Raw genomic sequence first — 19,901 nt, 5'->3', positions numbered from 1 at the left:
TTAGGTGTGGTCTTACCAAGGCACAATACAGTGCTACTATAACTTCCCTTGATCTGGACGTCTGTTGATGCAGCCTAGAATAGCATTAGCTCTTTTTGCTGCTGCATCTCACTGTTGACTCATGTTAAGCATTCAAAGGCCACTGTTGGCTGATGTAGAATCTAGCCATCATAGCAGGCAGGAGTGCAAGCTTGGCCCCACAACTGTGGGCGCTCGGGGCCGTGGGTGCCATGCACCGAAATTTGTGGGTGACCAGCCTCTTCATGGGGAATTTTGTGGGTGCTCGGGCATCCAGGGCCTCAGTGATTTAGCCCCTATGGTGGCAAGCATCGATGAACCAATCCATCAATTTCAGTTCTCCACGGTTCTCAATTTTTCCGATTGTAAATTCATTTCTTTAAATTTCTGCAGTAATTTGTGGGTGTGGGTGTTCAATATCCTCATAAAAAATTACCGGCACATTTTTTCATGTGGGTTTGACAGACAGAGGAAGTGGCAATTTAAAAAAAACATGGCCATCTGTCTTAAACCGCTTATGAATTGCCTGCTATATAAATGTTGCGTTTCTCAGTTGCATTGATGTGAATTTCATGGTCGTCATTTTAAAAGTGTTATAAAACATTTAAAAGGTCTGTTGACTGCAAGCTGAGAAATGAAGATGATAGCTTATATGAATATTCCCCTCCCCATCCATTTCCCCTAATATGATGCATTTCTGTATGTTACCATCACTAACGTATGTGCAGTTTTGCACTCGTGACTTGGCTGGAGAACGGCACTGCGAAATTCGGAGAAGCGTGAATTTTGAAGGATGGCTGTGCTTCAATTTCTGCATTTTGCCCGGAAAGTACAAAATAAAGAAATTCACTTTAAAAAGTGAACGGAATCAGGTTTCTCCTCCATCTCTAGTAGCCTTGTTTGTCCATCTAGGGTTGTAGTGTCAACTCTGACTGGCAGTAGCAATTCAGGGCCTCAGGCAGAGAAAACCGTTTCCCATAACCTTTTCCAGATATATATATATATATATATATATATATGCTTTCGTAGATTTTCATGGGTACAGGAATGCAGGTTTTGGTGTCCTCGGGTGCCCTCCCCACAAAAACTGACACCAGATCCAGAGGCACACAGAACGCCAACACCAATCAACCACACCAGACCCAAACCCAGACCCTCTCCACAGATGAATTACAGACACCATCCAGTAGCCAATCCATGGTGGCACCTCCGGATGCTGCACCCCCCTGCAATCCCTACACAGATCTGGCTGACACAAGCCACAAAACCACAGCTCGCCCCTATACACGAAGCCAAGCCAGAGCACAACTAAGTACAGTACAGCCATCTTCTCAGGAAAACTCTTCACAAAGTTCAAGAGGTCAAGACACAAAGACTTTAACAACTAATCCACACCTAATGACCCACCTAAGTGGTACTCAGGATATCACTCAAGAAATCACTCAAGATATCTCTCAAGTAATTAAGGAACAAAAGAAGAAAAGGCACACTAGCCTGGGAACTTCCTCTCTGCCCAGAACATTGGAGGCTATACACCACACCCCCTCTACAGTATTTATAGGAACTCAAACACTGAGATCCTGCTCTGTTCCAGTAACAAGAAGCCGAAAGCACCAGCCTGAAGATGACGAGTGAGACCTCGTCGAAACGTCGCCTAGACACCCCAACTTTTACACGGGAAGACACCCGAGGACACCAAAACCTGCATATATATACACACACACACACACACACACACACACACACACACACACATAAATTATAAAATGTACCACAAAACTTATCACTTATACAATATTTTTAGACTTCCATCAGCACCTCTGATGATCCACCGTTTTAACCACTTCTTATGCATTTCTTAACTTTATACTGCCTTTACATCTCTTAACAAATCATCCTTCCCCTTCTCCATTTTTGCAATACTTCCAATAATACTCCTCACAAAACTTCTTGCAAACCTACAAACGTCATCTGATCTTCACAAATACTTTTCAAATAATCTGTAAATTTACTCCAGTCTTCCGTGAATTTCTGGTCCCGCTGGTTTCGAATCCTTCCTGTTAGTTTATCTAGTTCTGCATAGTCCATTAACTTCATCCTCCATTCTTCAATCGTCGGTAATTCTTCTTGCTTCCATTTTTGGGCCAGTAATATTCTTGCTGCTGTTCTTGCATATAAGAAGAGCTTACATTCCTTTCTATTTATATCACTCCCCACAATGCCCAGTAAAAATGCTTCTGGTTTCTTTATGAATGTATATTTCAACATTTTTTCATCTCATTATATATCAACTCCCAGAAGCATTTCACCTTTTTACATTCCCACCATATGTGATAAAATGTCCTCTCTTTTTCTTTACATTTCCAACATTTATTACTAACTTTATACATTTTCGCTAACTTGACATCCCATAACCTTTTCTTATCTGATCCTGGAGATGCCACAAATTCAAACTGTGACTTTTTTATACACAAAGCTCTGCCCCTCTGCTATTGTTGCTCCCTAACTCTTGTCAAAGTCTCTTTCAGTCTCTATTTACTTACATCCTTCTTGGCAGCGATAGCCCAACTTTCCTTCAAGGTGGCCATTTCATCGTCACAACAACCCTGTGAGGCGGGATAGGGCTGAGAGAGAGAATGATTTGCCCCCAAACCACAGAGCCTAGGACTTGCCGATCAGAAGATCTGCAGTTCGAATCCCCGTGACGGGGTGAGCTCCCATTGCTCAGTCCCTGCTCCTGCCAACCTAGCAGCTCGAAAGCACGTCAAAAGTGCAAGTAGATAAATAGGTACCGCTCTGGCGGGAAGGTAAACGGCATTTCCGTGCGCTGCTCTGGTTTGCCAGAAGCGGCTTAGTCATGCTGGCCACATGACCCAGAAGCTGTACGCCGGCTCCCTCGGCCAATAAAGCGAGATGAGCGCCGCAACCCCAGAGTCGTCCACGACTGGACCTAATGGTCAGGGGTCCCTTTACCCTTTACATCCAGTGGTGCTTTGTTTCTGAGTGAGGATTTGAACCCTGCTCTCCCTGCAGGTCTAACCGCTACACCAATATGGGGCTGAATATGCAACATACATTTAAACTTTTGAGGCACATTTAAAGCACACGCCTCCACAAAGAATCTTGGGAGCTGCAGTTTGTGAAGGGTGCTGGAAACTCTAGCAAGACATCGACTGGGCAAAGCTGCACGCGCAAATATATACGACAGGAAAAATGTGCGCCTGGTGTGAGGAAATGAAACTGACAGATTGGCAAGCCACTCTGAGTAACCTGTGACTGGAAGAATGTGGTATAAATATACTCTTTAAAAAGAAGACGACGAGTAGGACTAGCGAGATGTGAGTGCAAATCCTCTCTCAGCCATTATGTCCAGTGTTTGAGCATGGGCCAGTCCCTCTCTCTCTCTCTCTCTCTCTCTCTCTCTCTCTCTCTCTCTCATCTCAGCCTTTCCTGGGAACAATAGTTTGTTCAGGGTGCTGAGAGTCGTTGTTAGGAGACCCCTGTTCCCTTCACAGAGCTACCATTCCCAGAGTTCCCTGGGAAAGAGGGACTGAGACTTGACCCAGCCTGGGAATTGTAGCACAGTGAAATTGCACTGGTGTGTTCAAGCCTGCGAGTTGTGTCAAGGTAAGCTCTACTCCAAGAAGGCCCACTGAAATGAATGGGCAGGGCTCATTTAAACCTGTGAATTTCAGTGGTTCAATGGAGCCCCACTGCCTTGTCCTCGTTAGACTGCTAAAACGAAGAAACCTCTGGGTAGCCAGAAATAGATGTTGGTGTGAAAGGATGGTGAGTTCAGTGAAAGCTCAGCTGAACACCTAAAGCAAACCCCAGGCTGTGCAGCTCAGCAGTTGCTCAGAGACACCAGGTCCTTTAGCTTTGCCAGTGCTGGATTTATGTATAAGCTAAACAAGCTATAGCTTAGGGCCCCACTCTCTTGGGGGCCCCAAAAAAAATTAAAGGAAAAAAACACCACCTGGATGTACATTTCCAAAATATAAGATATAAAACAAATAAAATAAAACATACAGCAACAGTGTTTTGTGTTGTGTAGGCTCCTCTGATGGAAGTAATGGCCCCCGCCTGCTAGCCTGCTCCCTAAAATATCACTGGTTTGCTCCTTTCTATATATAGAAATGCGGGTGGCGCTGTGGGTAAAACCTCAGCACCTAGGACTTGCTGATCGCAAGGTCGGCGGTTCGAATCCCCGCGGCGGGGTGAGCTCCCGTCGTTCGGTCCCAGCTCCTGCCCACCTAGCAGTACGAAAGCACCTCTAAGTGCAAGTAGATAAATAGGTACCGCTTTATAGCGGGAAGGTAAACGGCGTTTCCGTGTGCGGCGCTGGTGCTGGCTCGCCAGATGCCGCTTAGTCACGCTGGCCACGTGACCCGGAAGTGTCTATGGACAGCACTGGCTCCTGGCCTCTTGAGCGAGATGAGCGTGCAACCCTAGAGTCGGACACGACTGGCCCGTACAGGCAGGGGTACCTTTACCTTTACCTTTTTATATATAGGGTGCCTACATTCTGCATGGACTGCTTGCAGGGCAACATGTGCAAATGGCTTTAGGTCCATAAATTACCATATAGCATATATTCAACATGAAAGGCAGTGACAATTTGTTGTTGACAAAGGAAAGCTGGACATATAAAGAGCCCCATTACCTTCAGGAGCTTAGGGCCTCATCAGACCTAACTGTGCCTGACTCCAAGTGGTGGATCTCAGGATTATGGTAAAACCCCAAGCAGATCCTGCAAGCCTGAAGTCTGCCTGTCTCCCTGGATGAACAAGTCGAACGGACTCCCGGAACAGATTATGTTCAAGAACAAAGGTACCACTGTATATACAACCTGAGCATAAGATGATCACAGCATTAACACTGCAACTGAACTTATTGGCGGGGCACCGGCACTTAGATATAGGACTTGCAACCCAACTCATTCTTTTGAGTTACAGATAGGTAGCCGTGTTGGTCTGCCATAGTCAAAACAAAACAAATTCCTTCCAGTAGCACCTTAAAGACCAACTAAGTCAGTTCTTGGTATGAGCTTTCGTGTGCATGCACACTTCTTCAGATACACTGAAACAGAAGTTTCCAGACCCTTCTATATAGTGAGAAGGTGGGGAGGGGTATTACTCAGAAGGGTGGTGGGAATGGGTGATTGGCAGATAGCTGTGATGAGCCTGTTGACGACTCTTAACGACTGCAATAGGTCTTACAGGAAAAAGCAAGGGGTGAAAAGGTGAAAAATGGCTTTGTCATGTATAATGAGATAAGAATCCAAGGTCTTTGTTCAGACCAGGTTTCTCCATGGTTTTGAGTTTGGTGATAAGTTGTAATTCAGCAGCTTCTCTTTCCAGTCTATTTCTGAAATTCCTTTGTAGTAAAACAGCTACTTTGAGATCTTGTATAGAATGTCCTGGGAGATTGAAATGTTCTCCTACTGGTTTCTCTGTCTTGTGATTCCTGATGTCCGATTTATGTCCGTTTATTCTTTGGCGTAAGGTCTGGCCTGTTTGTCCAATATAGAGAGCTGAAGGACACTGTTGGCATTTTATGGCATACACAATGTTAGACGATGAGCAATTAAATAGTCCCGAGATGGTATCATTCTTTTGAGATGTTGATGAGGACACTTGAGTGGCCAGCGAAAGTCATTGCCTTACCATGAAACTTGCCTGACCAGGATGGCAACCTCCTCTCTTAGACTGGGATTCAGGATCCCAACAATTGGAAGAGGCTCAGGGCATCATCTAGACAGACACATCCCCCCACCAAAAATAACCCCCCACAACAATACTGTATGTAGATTTGGTCCAAGTGCATAATTTTCCCGGGTGGTAAACTTGGCTGTCCAAAGATGTTCATTAAAGTTTTCACAATAGAATAAAATAGTATCTAAAACAAATAGAACCAAAAAGACAAGAGAGGGAGGAGAGGAAAACAAGAAAAGAAGGAGGGAAAGAGAAGAAAAATGATGATGATGATGATGATGAAGAAGAAGAAGAAGAAGAAGAAGAAGAAGAAGAAAGGAATAGAGAGACAGGACACATAAAAAAATAACACCAATAATAATCATAATAGTAATAATCATCATAATATAGCATAAAATTATATGAATGTAGCTATCATTAATTACCGTATTTTCTCGTCTATAAGATGTCCCCATGTATAAGACGCCCCCTATTTCTGGGGACTCAGATTTAAGAAAATGGGGGGTGGGGAGATGTATCCGTGTATAAGATGCCCCCTAATTTTTGACATTATTTTTTTTTGGGGGGGGACCTAGTCTTATACACGGAAAAATATGGTATATCTTAATTTTCAATACACATACAAAGAATCTAGATTCAGGTAGGTAGACGTGTTGGTCTGAGGCAGTCAAAATTATTTTTTAAAAAATAGTCCAGTAGGACCTTAGACACCAACTGAGTTTGTTCTAGGTACAATCCTTTGTGTGCATGCACACCTAGAACACTTGTTCTAGGTATATACCTAGAACAAACTTAGCTGGTCTCTAAGGTGCTACTGGACTATTTTTTAATTTCGACATACAAAGAAGCGAGTCTTCCCAGCTCTCACAGATCCCTCTCCAGATGGCAAACTTGGTGATCATCATCAACATCATCATCGTCATCATCATCACATTACAGCAAGAATACCTTCAGGGTGTCGCCCTTCTTAAATGGCAATTCGTCCTTCTCATCAGCCTGGAAGTTGTACAAGGCCACAGCCTCCATCTTCGCTCTGGGTCCTCCTCCAAGCCAGGAGGGGCCTCGAAAAATATACCTCCCCTGCTAATCCAGCAACCGGTGGGAGGTGGCGGCAGATAGATGAATATATGTATTTTGAGAAGCTGCGGGTCCAGCTTTCTTCTGTCTCATCAGCTCACAAACACCCCAGAGTTTTGCTTTCTGTCTCTTAGGGCAGGCCCTGGCGTTGGTTAAGTGAGAGAAGAAGATTAAAGGAAGGGGGGGAAACCATGTGTGAAATGAGACAGGAAATGTATTTGAATAAGGTTGCCTTTGAGGGTGTAGTTGTGGGACGGAGAGATGGGACCAGGAAATGACAGCTGCAAAGAGTGACCCCTTGCCTTGTGTCCCAAGGGGGATTTCCTCCTCTTTCCCCAGTGGGAGTAGGGCTGCCAACTTCTTTGTTGATCTCTGCTCTTGTGCTCTTAACAGTTGCTTGATCTCCAAGTATTTGATTAAGAAGTTCTCTGCCCCCCCCATTTAAGTCTGAACTGCTGGTTTCTGCTGTAAATTGCGCTGCTATTAAAGGCATAGGAACAGGCCAGGCTTTTTTTTCCTGGTCAATTGGCAACCAGAGGTGCAATTTCCTGTTTTTAAAGGCAAGGGATCTCTCCTGCTCATTTGAATTAAATAAAAAAATCTGCCTCTTAGTGAAAGATGCCCCCCCCCCCCAATTCCCAGTTCAAATCTCAACCCAACAATGGACTCGCTGCCATATTACAGCCTCGGTCTTTCCTCCCACATCTGTAGCATGGGGAGAATAACACCAGCCTGCCAGCAGGCGTCAAAAGTCTGACAAATTTTGAAAGGTGCCCGTGTGCCTGTTTGCATATCTTTCAGTTAGTTTTTGTTGTTCTGCTTTTAAATGCAAACTGGATCAAATCCACACACCCTGCCCCACATCCGTACCACACCGGCTGTATTTTACCACCTGAGGCAGCTGCCTCAATCTTTCTAATTCAAGGGCTGGCTATGAGCCTAACTGCTAAATGAATATACTGTACTGAAAAACCAGCATTATTTTGTACCTTTATAGATACAGGACATAGCTTGGACACAAGGGGGCAGACGTCTCCCTGTGCTGCATACAGTGATGTTGGAGGCACAATGAGAACTCTCACATAGCATCATCTAATTGTAGTGTTGGAAGGACCATAAAGAAGGCTGATAGCTGAAGAACTGATGCTTTTGAATTCTGGTGCTGGAGGAGACGCTTGAGAGTCCCATGGACTGCAAGAAGATCAAATCTCTCCATTCTGAAGGAAATCAGCCCTGAGTGCTCACTGGAAGGACAGATCCTGAAGCTAAGACTCCAATACTTTGGCCACCTGACGAGAAGAGAAGACTCCCTGGAAAAGACCCTGATGTTGGGAAAGATGGAGGGCACAAGGAGAAGGGGACGACAGAGGACGAGATGGTTGGACAGTGTTCTCGAAGCTACCAACATGAGTTTGACCAAACTGCGGGGGGCAGTGGAAGACAGAAGTGCCTGGCGTGCTCTGGTCCATGGGGTCACAAAGAGTCGGACACGACTAAACGACTAAACAACAAGAACAAAGTGTTGGAAGGGACCCAAGGGTCATCTAGTCCCACCCTCTGCAATGCAGGAATCTCAGCTAAAGCATCCATGGCAGATGACCATCCAACTTCTGCTTGAAAACCTCCAAGGAAGGGAGTCCACAACCTCCCAAGGGAGACCGTTCCACTGTCAAACAGCTCTTACTGTCAAAAAGTTCTTCCTGGTGTTTCTTGTAATGTGACAGTCCTTGAGATGTTTGAAGATGGCTATTATATCTCCTCTCTATCTCCTCTTTTCCAGGCTAAACAGATCCAGCTCCTTCAAGCACTTCTCATAAGGCTTAGTTTCCAGACCCATGATCATCTTGGTTGCCCTCCTCTGCAAACGTTCCAGCTTGTCAATATCCTTCTAAAATTGTGGTGCCCAGAACTGGACACAGTATTCCAGGTGTGGTCTGACCAAGGCAGAATAGAGTGGTACTATTCTGGGCTGCATCAATAGGAGTATAGCATCTAGATCAAGGGAAGTAATAGTGCCACTGTATTCTGCTCTGGTCAGACCTCACCTGGAGTACTGTGTCCAGTTCTGGGCACCACAGTTCAAGAAGGACACTGACAAACTGGAACGTGTCCAGAGGAGGGCAACCAAAATGGTCAAAGGCCTGGAAACGATGCCTTATGAGGAATGGCTAAGGGAGCTGGGCATGTTTAGCCTGGAGAAGAGGAGGTTAAGGGGTGATATGATAGCCATGTTCAAATATATAAAAGGATGTCACATAGAGGAGGGAGAAAGGTTGTTTTCTGCTGCTCCAGAGAAGCGGACATGGAGCAATGGATCCAAACTACAAGAAAGAAGATTCCACCTAAACATTAGGAAGAACTTCCTGACAGGAAGAGCTGTTCGACAGTGGAATTTGCTGCCAAGGAGTGTGGTGGAGTCTCCTTCTTTGGAGGTCTTTAAGCAGAAGCTTGACAACCATATGTCAGGAGTGCTCTGATGGTGTTTCCTGCTTGGCAGGGGGTTGGACTCGATGGCCCTTTTGGTCTCTTCCAACTCTAGGATTCTGTGATTCTATGACTTCCCTTGATCTGGGCACTAGAGTTCTGTTGATGCAGCCTAGGAGAGCATTATCTCTTTTTGCTGCTGCATCACACCGTTGACTTGTGTTCAGCTTGTGATCCACTAAGACCCCTAGATCCCTTTCACATGTGCTTCTAGAAAACCAGGTGTCCCCCATCTTATATTTGTGCATCTGGTTCTTCCTGCCTAAATGCAGAACCTTCCATTTGTCCATATTGAAATTCATTTTGTTAGCTTGGACCCAGTTCTCCAATCTGTTAAGGTCATTTTGAATTCTGATTCTGTCTTCTACAGCATTAGCTACCCCTCCCAGTTTGGTGTGATCTGCAAATTGGATGAGTAGCCCCTCCATTCCTTCATCCAAGTGGTTCATAAAGACATTAGATCCTTTCCACAGGTAAGGCAGGGGTCCCCCATCTTATATTTGTGCAGCTAACATTTGCCTCTAAATTCCTGCATTGTGGGGGGAGGGGTTGGACTAGATGACCCTCGGGTCCCTTCCAACTCTACAATTCTATGATTGATTAGATTACCTAACCTGAGGAGAAAACAGTAAAGACCTGATGAAGAGAGCACAGCAGAGGTTATTTTTTTTCTGAGAATCCTTTGGAAAAACAATCTCTCAAAGGACCTGTTGATGGCATTTTACCACTGTACTGCGGAGAGTGTATTAACTTATGGTCTCTGTGTGTGGTTTGGGAGCTGCACGGTCAGGGAAAAAACAATGCTGTCCAGGGTTGTAAAGACTGCAGAGAGAATAATTGGGTGCACTCTTCCCACCTTGGATCAAATCTATGCTTCCAGGTGCCATAAGAAAGCTGCAGAGATAGCACAGGATAGTACGCACCCTGGAAATGATCTCTTTCAACTTCTGCCTTCTGGAAGAAGGTACAGGGTCATAAAGACTAGGACTAGCCGCCTGAGAAACAGTTTTTGGTTTTAAATGCAGTGTAAGGTAGTCTCTGTGGGAGTATATTTTATTTAATTATGGGGTATTAGAGTTTTTAGGGACGTGGGTGGCACCATGGGTTAAACCACAGAGCCTAGGACTTGCCGATCAGAAGGTCGGCGGTTTGAATCCCCGCGACGGGGTGAGCTCCCGTTGCTCGGTCCCTGCTCCTGCCAACTTAGCAGTTCGAAAGCACGTCAAAGTTCAAGTAGATAAATAGGTACTGCTCCGGCGGGAAGGTAAATGGCATTTCTGTGTGCTGCTCTGGTTCTCCAGAAGCGGCTTAGTCATGCTGGCCACATGACCCAGAAGCTGTATGCTGGGTCCCTTGGCCAATAAAGCGAGATGAGCGCCACAACCCCAGAGTCGGTCACAACTGGATCTAAGGTCCCTTTACCTTATCAGAATTTTTAGGGGTTAACCAGGCTGGGATAGTTGGGATAGCAGGCTTGTTGGTTCTTGAATGTCTGATGTAGATTTTTTCAAGTTCTTTGTTCTGTATGGGACAATGACAATAAAGATTATTGTATTGTATTGTATTGTATTGTATTGTATTGTATTGTATTGTATTGTATTGTATTGTATTGTACCGTACCGAACCGTACTGTACCGTATCATATTCTATGATAAATGTACCCAGCCAGGCAAGTCCCTCTTCCTTGCAGTATCTTTATTTTTTGAAAACCGGATTGGACATATCTCCTCCCTGCCTGCCCCACTGGGCTGTGTGTGGAGGGAATTTTGCTTTCCTCACTCTCCAATTTCCAGAACCATAGTTGAAACCCTGGAGAGCTGCTGCCAGTCTGTGCAGACAATACTGTGCTAGATGGTCCATAAGGCAACATCCTCCCTTCCTTCCTAAGGTTCAAAGCTCAGTGGCACAACATCTGTCTTGCATGCAGACGGTCCATGGGTCAATCCAGAATGCCCGCCCCTCCAGATCTTGGGGAGTTGCTGCCAGGCCGTGCAGGCTATATGGAGCTTTCTCCCAAACCGTGCCATGCCATAGCCTTTGGGCTGGTCAAATGCCAGCACCAACAACCCCTTGCCTGCCGTGTACAAGTGGGATTTCATTGGGCTGGCTGGCGTCTGTTTCTCAACAAGCTTGAACTGTGAAATCAAAGAGCTGAGCAGTCGAAAAAACCTGGGCTGCTGAAGACTTTTTCAGAGCGCCGAAATCAACCGGCGCTCTTTATTGGCCTGGAGATAAACATTATCGCATCAAGCCTGGATTTTATTGTTTCGGCAAACAGCCCGCTGTGATAACCATACAAGAGATATGGAGCAAGCTCAAACACATTTACACTAAGAGGCAAAGAGTCTTGTGGCACCTTAAAGACTCCTCAGATTTATTCTGTGCTCTTTTCAGGCCAAGGTCTTGTGGGTCTTTCTAGGCCAACCCTCTGGGGCAGGGGTCAGCAAGGTTTATCTTGCCTGGGCCGGATCCGTCCCGCAGAGATCCCTCTGTGGGCTGGATCGCTCGCACGCCTGCGATTTTTGGCGTCTGCGTGTGTGCAGGTGCAATTTCCAACATCTGCGTCTGCACAGATGTGATTTTCGGTGCTGCAGAAGCGAGTCCCCGTGCCGCGCTGCGCTGGTTTAGTGCCAGCAGGCAGCTTGGTTTGGAGGCAGCTCGTGGGCCGGTCAAACAACCTCTGCGGGCTGCTTCCGGCCCATGGGCCTTAGGTTGCTGACCCCTGCTCTGGGGTCTACATGCTGCCAGCGGCAAAGGCCCATGGCAGAGTGGGCAGGGTCATCCCACAGCTTTGCCTGCACATCCATGCATTGCACACCCATTCCCACACTGCAAATTGACCTGCCGAAGCAAAACGCAGAACAATTTCTCTTGAAATTTGCACTTTTCCAAATTTTGCGATGCACTTCTCTAATCAAATACAGTCATACCTCAGGTTACAGACGCTTCAGAGGTTGTGCGTTTTTGGGTTGCACACCGCGCCGAACCCAGAAATACTGGAATGGGTTACGTCTGGGTTTCGGCGCTCACACATGCGCAGAAGCACTAAATCGCACTTTGCACATGCACCGAAGTGCCGAATCATGACCTGTGCATGCACAGACGCGGCACTGCAGGTTGCGAACGCTGCGGGTTGTGAACGTGCCTCCCACACGGATCACATTCGCAACCTGAGCATCCACTGTAATGTGTATATTAGGGAAGGTGTACATAAAAATATTAGTTACAGATAGGTAGCCATGTTGGTCTGCCATAGTCAAAACAAAATAAAAAAATTCCTTCCAGTAGCACCTTAAAGACCAACTAATTTAGTTCTTGGTATGAGCTTTCGTGTGCATGCACACTTCTTCAGATACACACATGGTCCACCCCAACCCTGAGCTTTTTCCCAACAAACTAATTTTAGTTATTGCTACTGTAAGACAACTGAGAGCCAGAAAGCCTCATTGATCTACAGGTCGTACCTCTTGCTACATCAGTCTCCGGTTGCGTTTTTTCAGGATATGAATGTGGGGGTTTCACCATACGTGCATGTGCAGAAGCAGCGCTCTAGTTGAGGACTTTTCGGGGTGCGAACAGCACCCCAGAACGGATCGAGTCTGTAACTAGAAGTACCACTGTACTGCAAATATTAGTTAAAAATATTAGTTAAAATACTAGTTAAAAATATTAGTTAACTAGGGGCTGCCCCCTATTTCCCTCTCTCAGGGTCTCCCCCTCGCCCCTCCTTTTCCTCTTCAGGACGTCTCCTCTCTCCGTGCCTCGGTTTCCCTCCCCGAGTGCCTGCATCTCCACAACCACAATATTTCCCCCAGTCTGCCTCAGTTTCCCTCCTCAAGATCACAATGTGTTGTTTCTTTCGCAGCTTCTAAATCTACAAGGGAGTTGCAGAGCACCCCCAAGACCACCCTCTCACCAGTCTCTCACCAAAAGGCAATAATATCTTTTCCTCTCCCTCCCTCCTTCCTAGTTTTCCTTTCGTTTTCCTCCCTCTCTTCCTCCTACCAGAAAAAGCTTCCCTCATTGCTAGGGAGAAAGAGACAGAAGGAGGGAGAGTCTTGCCATCCTCCTCTTGAAGACACCTATTTAAACTCTGAAGTGGATTCCTGTCTTAGCTCAATTCATGCGCCTCTTGTGCCCCCTAGTGGCTGAGATTGTCATCATGCATCACAGCATGATGACAGATCAGTACAATTTTATACAGGGAGAAATAACATGCACATATGCATTATACTGGGGAAAATTGCTGCCGGTATTGTAGATAAAATTGGAAAACGTGTATATTAGGATAAAGGCACACAGAAATGCTGATGAATTATTGTGAGGACTTTTTTAAAAATGCAAACAGATGATGAAATAATGTTGTGTTATCTCCACTAACATATGAATTTTGTTGAATATTTTCAATATTTTACCCTTGAATATGCATTTTTCTGCATAGTACTTGGCTGGAAAACCACACTGCAAAATTTGAAGGGCGAATTTTGAAAGATGGTTGTGTTTTGGTTCCAGTGTGGTTTCAGGAAATGTGAATTAGGTAGTTTTGCTTTTAGAAGTGAAATGAATTGAATCCTCCCTGTTCTTGCAACCAACAGGTCCTTTTGCACGCCAAAATCCACACCTGGTCCACCCCAACCCTGAGCTTTTCCCCAACAAACTAATTTTAGTTATTGCTACTGTAAGACAACTGAGAGCTGGAAAGCCTCACTGATCTACAGGTCGTACCTCTTGTTACATCAGTCTCCGGTTGCGTTTTTTCAGGATATGAATGTGGGAGTTTCACCATACGTGCATGCGCAGAAGCAGCGCTCTAGCTGAGGACTTTTCAGGGTGCGAACAGCACCCCAGAATGGATCGAGTCCATAAGTACCACTGTACTGCAAATCACCCAGAGCAACAGATCCTTAGCTACTTTCTGCCTAATCTTGAGAAAGAGTTAATAGCTCCAGATGGGCCAGAGTGCCTTTAATTTAGTTTTAATTCAGAAGACAGTGCGGGTACCAGCTGCAAATGACTGCATCGAGTCTCCTCCCCTCTCCCAATTAACCTCCGTCTCCAGGGCTCAGTCGTGCTTAATGACATCACCAGGGGCCTCCCTAGGTCTCAGGTTTGGAATGATCATGACCTGGCAACCTTAAGTTGCAGAGTGCTCTGTGTGTGTGCAGCATAGCTTCCCTTGAAATTAATTAATTAATTAATTAATTAATTATCATATTGGTGTCCAAACTTTCCTTCAAGAAGCTGACAGTGGTGGGCATGGTTCCCCTCCCCCACCCATATTGTCCTCACAGTGATCCTGCAAATAAGGTTCAGCTAAGAGTTGGCAAGGGGATGCGGGTGGCGCTATGGGTTAAACCACAGAACCTAGGACTTGCCGATCAGAAGGTCGGCGGTTCAAATCCCCGTGACAGGGTGAGCTCCTGTCGCTCGGTCCCTGCTCCTGCCAACCTAGCAGTTCGAATGCACGTCAAAGTGCAAGTAGATAAATAGGTACCGCTCCGGCGGGAAGGTAAATGGCATTTCCGTGCGCTGCTCTGGTTCGCCAGAAGCAGCTTAGTCATGCTGGCCACATGACCTGGAAAAACTGTCTGCGGACAAACGTCGGCTCCCTTGGCCAATAAAGCGAGATGAACACCGCAACCCCAGAGTCGGCCACGACTGGACCTAATGGTCAGGGGTCCCTTCACCTTTAAGAGTTGGCAAAATGGCTCAAGGTCACCCAGTGAGCTTCATGGCTGAGGTGGGGGAGGGATTTGAACCCTGGACTTCCAGGTCCTAGTACTCTAAGGTCCTAGTACTGTAAGTTACCAGGCCCAGATTTTAGGAGGTTTAATGCCAAGTGGGTGGAACGTGAACAGAAGTGGCATAAATACCAAGGGATAAGTTGGCAGAAGTTTCGTCAACATCCTGGTTAGGCTTGAAATGAAAGTCGCGGCAGTCAGGCTGAAAATATGTTACTTATTATCCTGCATTACATTCACATTCCACCCTCTCTCAATTACAGACGTGGCTTGCCAGCCTGTCCCATTTTAATCCTTCCAACAACCTTGCGAGGCAGGTTAGGCTGAGAAAATCTGTCTGAGCTCAGGCTCACCCAGAAATCTAGTAGGAAAGGTGGATATCAGCAGCACAGGTACAAAACCTGTCCATTTGTTTCCTGTAAGTCTATAACTAGGGTTGCCAACTTTCCCACCCAGTCCTGCTCCTGTGCCTTTAATATCGGTCAAGCATTTTTATCTTTAAAAAGCCAGGCAATGATGATCCCATTACCATGAGCTCCATGGTGGAAAAAGCTACACCTGCTGAATTCCTGGGTGCCAGGCTGCCATTAAAGGGCGCAGGAGCCAAATCGGTAATAGAAAGTTGGCAGCCGTTTGCTTGGGGAAGCTCCTCAATTTTATTGCTCACAGCTTCTTCCATTGAGGGCCTTTGCTGGGATCTGGGGAGAGATATTCAGTGCTTGCCCGTTCCCATCTGTGTTCAACAGAGCTAAGCTAATGACTCGAATTAAGAGGGTAGCCTGTTCACTGTGACCTTGGAAGAATCTTCCTTTAAGCTGATGGACAAGACTAAAAAGGAAAGAGGGGGGGGGGAGGGCAAGGCTTTGCACTCCCAACAGAAGGTGCCACTAGCACCATCGCAGGGAACAAAACACCACTGTTCATTTAATGCGAGCAGCAGGCCAAAGATAGAAAACCCATTTGCAAAACTCAAAAGGGTCAACCTGTCCTTGTTTTTGTTCATTTCCTGTGCATGCAATAAGTTAAAATTCAACAAAGGATGCCACCTATCAGAGGTTAACGGTGAAGGGACCCCTGACCATTAGGTACAGTCGTGGCCGACTCTGGGATTGCGGTGCTCATCTCGCTTTATTGGCCGAGGGAGCCGGCGTACAGCTTCCGGGTCATGTGGCCAGCATGTCTAAGCCGCTTCTGGTGAACCAGAGCAGCGCACGGAAACGCCGTTTACCTTCCCGCCGGAGCGGTACCTATTTACTGTACCTACTGCACTTTGATGTGCTTTCGAACTGCTAGGTTGGCAGGAGCAGGGACCGAGCAACGGGAGCTCACCCCGTTGCGGGAATTCGAACGTTGACCTTCTGATCGGCAAGTCCTAGGTTCTGTGGTTTAACCCACAGTGCTACCCGCGTCCCTCCAAAACCACACATTCTACTCATGTAGAAACACCAGGCGGGCCCCACAAATAACCCAGAGATGCATTTTAAATAAAAGGACACATTCTACTCATGTAAAAACATGCTGATTCCCGGACAGTCTGTGGGCCGGATTGAGAAGGCGATTGGGCCGGGTCCGGCCCCTGGGCCTTAGTTTGCCTACCCATGATGTAGTCTAACCCTTTGCACAATGCAGGAATCTTTTGCCCAGTGTGGGACTCGAGGATAGGGATGGGGAAGCTGCTGCCCGCTCTCCTCCTGTGGGGTCAGGCCTGACCTGGTGGCACAGGTGCTGCAGCCGGGCACAAGGTGCGCTACCACCAAGGGGGATCTCCTGCTCTCCTGTCCTGGGGGCAGAAGCAGTGTCTCCCTTCTCACACTGAGCCAGGTTCCGATGAAGGAGCCAGTTGTCGAGGATATTACAGTGGTGCCTCGCAAGACGAAAAGAATCCGTTCCGCGAGTCTCTTCGTCTTGCGGTTTTTTCGTCTTGCGAAGCAAGCCCATTAGCGGCTTAGCGGTTTAGCGGATCAGCTGATAAGCGGCTTAGCGGCTTAGGAAAAGGGGGGAAAGGGGAAAAAACCCGCAGGAACTCGCAAGACATTTTCGTCTTGCGAAGCAAGCCCATAGGAAATTCGTTTTGCGAAGCACCTCCAAAACGGAAAACTCTTTCGTCTAGCGAGTTTTCCGTCTTGCGAGGCATTCGTCTTGCGGGGCACCACTGTAAATTGTTTTTATACGCAATAACAGCGGCAAGAGTATTGTTGGCCAGAAATGGAAGCGAGAAGAAATACCGACTAAAGAAGAATGGCAGACAAAACTAATGGACTACGCAGAATTGGACAAGATGACAGGAATGATTCAAAACCTGCCAGACCATAGATTCACAGAAGATTGGAAGAAATATACTAACTATTTGAAGAGCAACTGTAATCAACAAATTGTAGGACTACAAGAGGTTTTGTAAGGAGGAATATATGAAATATTGCAAAGAAGAGAAAGAAGAGAGATATTACTTATGACATTTAAATGTAGTAGTGGAAGTAAGAAATGTAAATTAAGTGGAAAAGATTGGAAAATTTTCAGATGTGATTGAGGTCAAAAAAATTGTATAAGATATAAAAGTATGTTTAATAATTGTTGAAAATGATATGTTTTTTAAAAAACTAATATATATATATGAGCCTGTTTGCACCCCTTCACAAAATTGCACCCAGGGCCATGGTCCCCCTGCTGCCCTCCACACTACACCTCTGCAGGTTGGCGGTGGAGCTCGGGATTGCAAAAGCGACCCTGAACATTTCCTGTCCCTGCCATGGGCATAGATTGTTGACAGATCGCTTCTTCCCCAGCTGCGATAGGAGGGAGGCCCTTGCCAGGAAAAAGCTGGCAACCTTGAATTATCTCACACGTGCCCTGGTCTCTCAGCCAGGCAAATGCCAGCATGAGCGCCAGAGGGGAAAACAACCCCGTGTTTCCCTTCTTAGTCATCCATTATGAGGTTGGGGTGGTTTTGTTTGGTTTCTCCAGGGTTTGACAGCCATGCCTTCTTCCTGGAGAAACGCAGTGTGATACAAGCTCCAGCCAATCTCCAAGTGGTGAGAGGTTTCAGGAGTTTACAGATACTTTACAGACCTGGCTAGGCAATTTGCCTAACAAAGAAACCGGTTTGACCATTTCTAGCTGCCGCAACCCATCTTACAGCTACAAAACAACCACAGGTTTGGAGGGGTCTCATTGAGTCCACCCCCCCAACTTGCTGCAATGGTTTTGGGGGTTGGATCAGCCTCAAACCCACAGTCCCCAGGGTTCTTTGGAACCACAATGGCTGAAAGTGGTGTAAAAGCAAGTTAAGTTCATTTATTTGTGAGTATTTCCCACCCCCCATTTATTTATTTGATTTTACATATTAAAATTTACACTCATACCACAACACCTTCCAAAAATACAAGATTCCCACGAATATCTGGACTTCCGTCCTCCCCTCCGTGGGACCCCTTGTTAAACCTTTTCTACTGCATCCCAATGTTTATGTCTCCATTATATCCATAGTTCTCGTTACATTACAAGTGTTATTATAATCCAGCTAACGATTTTAACTGTTTACAGTGGTCTCCAAGGAAAGTTATAAATCCCCCCCATTCCTTATTAAAGTTTTGGGCTTCCTAATTTCTGATTTTTCCGGTCATTTTTGCCATTTCGGCATAGTCCATCAACCTGATCTGCCATTCTTCTCTGGCAGGGACTTTGTCTTGTTTCCATCTCTGGGCTACTAACATCCGTGCAGTTGTTGCTGCATACATAAACCATCTTTTCTGTTCCCTTGGACTCTCAGCACCTAAGATTCTTAATAGAAAAGCTTCTTGGTTTTTTTGGGTAAAAGTTATTTTAAACATTTTTTTCAGTTCATTATATATCATTTCCCAGAATGCTTTTGTTACCTTGGACTTCCACCACATGTGTTAGAAGGTGCCTTCTTTTTCTTTACATTTCCAACAACAACAACAATTTATTATTTATACCCCGCCCATCTGGCTGGGTTTCCAACAGATATTTGTACCTCTCTTATTCATTTTTGCTATATTTGAGAGTATTTTAAACCTGCCCTTCATCAACAAGCGATCCCAGGGTGGGGTACATTAAGATGTAGTAACAATTCCACGAATATCAGATTTGTTGTTGACGTCCATCTCTCTAGAGAGACAATGGAGTGCGCCTCTAAGGGTGAAGTCAAACCATTGTGTTAGCAGCACTGAAATGATCTCCCTGGGGCATGTATGCGGATAACCTGGGCTGCCTAGACAACAAGACCCCTCTCTCGGCCTCACTGATGTAGTCCAAAGGAAAGCAGAGCAATGCCGTGATCGCTTTCATGACATTACATTTATCATCTTATCTTCTGGAAATGCCTTTTCAACAGCTCTGCTCTTCGTTGCCTTGCCCTGGTTCTTGTAAAACTGCTAATTTAGCTGAGACAAATACCTGTGATAGTGCTCGTTGGGACTGGTAGGGCATTTGGCAGGGAGACCAACAGTAGGTGGCGCCATAGCCAACGCTGAGTGGGCCAGAGCCAATCATAGACAGGGCCAACGAATTCTCCTTTTCTCCCTCTGCTCTTTCTTGCTGGGTTCTGCAAGAGGCAAGGCTGAGGCTAAGGAGAAGGAAGAATATTACAGCTGGGACCGCTCCTGGTATGCATGTAGGAAAAGAGACAAGGAGGTAGGGGCTGTCCGGGGGCCAGAATGAGGTTGGCAGGGCAGTGCCCCATTTGCCCTGATAGACCTGCCTCCACTGTGCAGCTGGTGGTTTGAAATTTGGGGCTGTTCTTTGGGGCTAAGGAAGGAAAGGAGCATTAAGGATTCCAGGACAATTGTCCTGGGGCATCAAAAAGTCCTTCTGAGGTCCCTCTCCATCTGGAAGTGCAATCTTGGGGAAT

The 19,901-nt window shown here is 46.1% G+C and overlaps 1 protein-coding gene across 3 annotated transcripts in view; it reads right to left on the bottom strand.

The window, feature by feature from the left end:
* Window positions 1-6,811, bottom strand: part of GRAP (GRB2 related adaptor protein) — a 34,795-nt gene extending 27,984 nt beyond the window's left edge. The window contains exons 1-2 of one of the 3 annotated variants that reach the window (XM_081840072.1): window positions 6,681-6,811; window positions 2,562-2,642 (exon numbers count right to left, since the gene is read on the bottom strand). In XM_081840072.1, coding sequence (XP_081696198.1) covers window positions 2,562-2,642; window positions 6,681-6,758 — 159 coding nt within the window. In that variant the 5' untranslated portion in view covers window positions 6,759-6,811. Of the gene's footprint in view, window positions 1-2,561; window positions 2,643-4,681; window positions 4,809-6,680 lie in introns of those variants that run through there. The other 2 variants (XM_081840073.1, XM_081840074.1) reach the window with 2 other exon arrangements.
* Between the last annotated feature and the right edge of the window lie 13,090 nt (window positions 6,812-19,901).

The sequence above is a fragment of the Podarcis erhardii genome (genome assembly GCF_964252035.2).
Source record: "Podarcis erhardii genome assembly, chromosome: 14".
Classification (NCBI taxonomy): domain Eukaryota; kingdom Metazoa; phylum Chordata; class Lepidosauria; order Squamata; family Lacertidae; genus Podarcis; species Podarcis erhardii.
Note: the sequence above shows the minus strand (reverse complement) of the source record. Positions and strands in the feature narration are given on the sequence as shown.